The sequence below is a fragment of the Tenrec ecaudatus genome, chromosome 10, assembly GCF_050624435.1.
Source record: "Tenrec ecaudatus isolate mTenEca1 chromosome 10, mTenEca1.hap1, whole genome shotgun sequence".
Classification (NCBI taxonomy): Eukaryota; Metazoa; Chordata; class Mammalia; order Afrosoricida; family Tenrecidae; genus Tenrec; species Tenrec ecaudatus.
In genome coordinates, this window is record NC_134539.1 from 89280819 (window position 1) to 89284662 (window position 3844).

Genomic DNA, 3844 nt, shown 5'->3' on the forward strand with positions numbered 1-3844 from the left:
GGCGAGGAGGGGAGCCTAGCGAGCCGGGGTGAGAAGGGAAGCCCAGAGTTTGTGCAAACGAATGTCCCGATTGAGAAGGGAGGTTGGAAGGGTCAGGGCCCATCGAGGGAAAGAAGAAGCTGTGGGTGTCTACAGCTTTAATAGTCACAAAGCAATTTGGTTGAGAAGTTACAATCATCAGGTGGAGGTTCAAGACCAGGTGGAGGTTCAGGACCAGGAAGTTACAATCATCAGGTGGAGGTTCAAGACCAGGTGGAGGTTCAGGACCAGGAAGTTACAATCATCAGGTGGAGGTTCAAGACGGAGGTTGAAAGGGAAGGGAGGGCCGCGCCTCTCCTGGGACTTCATCAGCCGACTCAAAACTCGCAGACGGTCAGGCGGTACTGCAGGCAGTTTTTGTCATTCCACTGTCCATCGGTGTACATCTCCACGCACTGCTCTTTGCCACTTCCCCTGGGCTCCCCTGGGTACCAGTTGGTATAATTCACGGGAATCCTGTCCATGTCGTTGAACTCTCCAGGGGTGGTGCCCTCCGTTAGGCCCAGGTAAGCGTATGTGTTGTGCTTCTTCACAAGGCTCGCAATGGCTGCGTTCTCCTCTGGGGTCCTCGGGACAGCAATTTGGCCACCCGCCCTGGCGCACGTCTCTCGAATGGCATCAAAGTTGACTGACTGCCCATTGGTGGAGAAGATCTTCTCTCCCACTTTCAGCAGGGAGCCCTGCAGGCTGAGGACTGAGAGCAAGGAACCAGCTCATGCCATTGGCTGCTGCTATCTCTACATCCTGGCTCCCCACCCAGCTGTCTGCTTGCTCTCCGGTCTCTTCCCCTCTGCCTCGCTGTACCCTCCTTCTCTCTTGTAATCTGTCTTTATAACTTCCCTTCTATGCACTCATTCATTTGTTTATAATCCATTCATCCAGTTAGCCAATCTTGGGGGCTTCAAATATGGGAAAATGCCATGAGCTTTGAACATCCTCCCCCCACCCCCACAAGTTTTTTAACGTCAACTCGTATATATTGACTGTCCTGTGTCCATGAATTCTATAGAAATCGAGAAAGCAGGCCTAGGGTACATCTGCTTCCCAGAACTTGGAGAGCTCTATCTACCCCATCTCCTTCTGCACCTGCATGGCCACACCTATTTTTTTTCACATCTCTGTTTCTGGAGGCAGGTGCTGTGGAGGAGGATTGTGGGAAAGCCGCCTACCTTTGAAGGCCTCCAGGGACCCACTTACCTCCCACTGACTGCAGGATCTGATGTCTGAGGTCATGGAGGGTGCTTTGGAGTTCCTCATCTAGATAAGCTGGAAACCCTGCAGAGAAACCCCACCCAGCGGGAGGGTTAAGCCAGCAGCGATTGTCCCAGCCGCAGGCCTGGCACTCTGCCCTCTAATTGTCTGTCCTCACTACCTGGCCTCCAGCTTATCCGACTAGAAATGTTTCCACACTCCCAACAGACCCACCCTTTCTGGAGGTTATGCCTACAGAACTCCCCCTTCCCCCCACCTTGCATTTTCTTGGCACCGCCCTCAACTAGCCAGTTGGTGGGGGGGCGGTTCTCCTGCTACTGGGTAGGGTCCCTCCCCACCTCATCGGGTACTCTCTACATCTCTTGATTATTACTCAGGGCACCCAAACATCCGATCAGCTGGAACTCCCAGTCCAGGCAAGCCCTTTCCTCTTTCAGAATGGGCCCCGCACCTCAGCCCCAGGAAACGCCCCCCTCTTTCTACAGCTCTCTAGAGCAGGCACATTGGCAGCGCTCTTCCCGATGCTCTCGGTCCCGCTCCCCAGACAGCCCTGACTACTCGAGCTTCTTCGTCTCTTATTTGGATGACCTGCTCATTGGGGACCTCCCATTGACCCTTGGGTGGCCATAGCTTTTGCTGAATACGATCATGGGCGTTGGGTAGCCACATAATTCCACCACTGGCTGATCTCGCCAACCCTACTCCCCTGGGGGGCCCCTCGCTCCAGGCTCTCCTTTGTCTCCATGCTCTCCAGGGGCACCAGGGGCTCCAATCAGTCCATCGCGTCCAGGCAGGCCCGGCATTCCTCCAGGGGGACCCATGGGGCCTGCAGGGAAAAGAGAGGCCATGGGCATGTGAGTAAATGAAGACCTACGCCCAAGTCAAATACGGGAAGTCGCTATTATATCAGGCCAGCCCAGACTGCAGGGGGGCCGTCAAAAGGACCGGCCCACCCCTCTGCAGTCCGGGCATTTCTTTGGCGGAGCCTGGTATCTCATTCAGGGAGCAAGCGGGATACAAAATGCAGAAAAAGCAAGTTAAGAATTCATATATCACCAAGTATTGACAGAAGCAGCAATAGAGTGGAGTTAAGGAAAGTTTCCTGGCACCCTGTTTTATGACTCTTTCCTGAATTTTGTCTGTAGCTGAGCCTCCCTGGTAAGGGAAGACTAAACACACCCGCCCTGGGGAGAGTGACTTACTGGTTCTTCCTGATAAGGAGAGGGGGGTAAACCAAGGTGTGATGATCAACCACAGATTGCCTTGGATAGGACAAAGGCCAATCAGAACAGGACTCCTCAGCCAGGCTTTTGAAGAAGAAAGGAGGGGTGAGGGGAGAGTTTTTTAAGGCTGAAGGATGTTGTGGCAGTTGTCACTTAGCCTGAGCGTGTCTACTTCAGCTACCTGGTGTGTTTCCCTCACCGTTTTGTTGAGATATTGTCAAAAGGTCTCCATTGCTGCTGGGCGGATACCCGTTTTCCCTTGGGCACGTTGAGAGCAGACTTTTCAGGGCTGCTCCAACCTAAGGGCCCCAGGAAGCTCCCACCATGTCCTGCCACTTAGAGGATGGTCTCTTGAGCCCCTTACCTGGAGGTCCAGGATCTCCTTTGATACCATCTCTTCCATCTCTGCCTGGCAGGCCATGGGATCCGGGGGTTCCAGGGAGGCCAGGGGTCCCAACACAAACGTCCTTTACATCACACAGGATCCCCGACACAACCAGCAAGATGAGGGCCAAGGCCAGAGAGTACAGCCACATGGCTCCTCCCCCACAGCGTGTCCTACCGAGGGAAGGAGATGGGCTCAGCTGAAGCATCACGCTCCCCCACACCCGCTGTGCTCTGTTGGGACGCAGGGATGTGGGATGATCTGAGGACCGGAGAAGGTCCAGAAAGGAATCTAGGGAGACGGTGCAGAGAAATGTCCATCATCACAGGACTTCTGAAATGACGTCACATCCCTTGCACACCACGCCTCTTAGGACTGCAGTCTGACTCTGCTTAACCCGCTTCTCACTCCTGATTTCAGCTGAATCTTCCAGGTGTCGTGATACTCTTGGCCCAGGTCCCAACACCCCCACCACTCCCATCCCCAGAATGTTGGGGCCACTCAGTCATGACTCTGTTTCTCAGGGACTGGAGCCTTGAAAGGAAAGGGAAACAACCGACGCCAGATACCTGGGACCCTGCCAAGGGTGGGAAGCCCCCTCTCCTCTGATGGGTGTCCCCTGATCCTCCTCCCCCTGCAGACACTGTTGAACCTCTGGGGGAGCGGGCCTGCTGAGAAGCATGGCAGGGGACAAGTACACTTTCATGCCATCTTGCTCTCAGTGACGATTCAGAGGGAGGACTCAGGACAGGGGTGATCCAAGGACCGAGGGGACAAGAACAAACTCACCCACACGGAGAACCTCCAGGGGACCGGGTCCGAGGGAGGTGTGGGAAGCACCATTTATAGGAATATGGAGCCATGAGGTGCTCTCCCCACCCTGTCATGAGGTCCTTCCTTTGGGGAGGGCCAGCCAGGAAGTGCCACTTAGTTCATAGGGCTCATTTCCTCACAGGGCACTCAGGCTGAAGTGGGACCAAGCATC

General features: G+C 54.8%; 1 protein-coding gene across 1 annotated transcript; it reads right to left on the bottom strand.

Annotated features, from left to right (window-relative positions):
* Positions 1–356: 356 nt before the first annotated feature.
* On the bottom strand, positions 357–3010 carry LOC142458098 (pulmonary surfactant-associated protein A-like). Its single transcript, XM_075559149.1, has 3 exons — positions 2839–3010; positions 1237–1314; positions 357–733 (listed from the first exon to the last, which is right to left on the bottom strand). The coding sequence occupies exons 1-3, from the start codon at positions 3008–3010 to the stop codon at positions 357–359; spliced, it is 627 nt and encodes a 208-aa protein (XP_075415264.1).
* Positions 3011–3844: the final 834 nt, after the last annotated feature.

Excerpts from the sequence above, each read along its gene's own strand:
- LOC142458098 (XM_075559149.1), bottom strand. The coding sequence starts at position 3,010 with ATGTGGCTGTACTCTCTGGCCTTGGCCCTCATCTTGCTGGTTGTGTCG. Across the intron at positions 1,315-2,838 it reads AGGAGATCCTGGACCTCCAG|GGTTTCCAGCTTATCTAGAT; the intron begins GTAAGGGGCTCA and ends GTTTCTCTGCAG. Across the intron at positions 734-1,236 it reads GATCCTGCAGTCAGTGGGAG|TCCTCAGCCTGCAGGGCTCC; the intron begins GTAAGTGGGTCC and ends CCTTGCTCTCAG.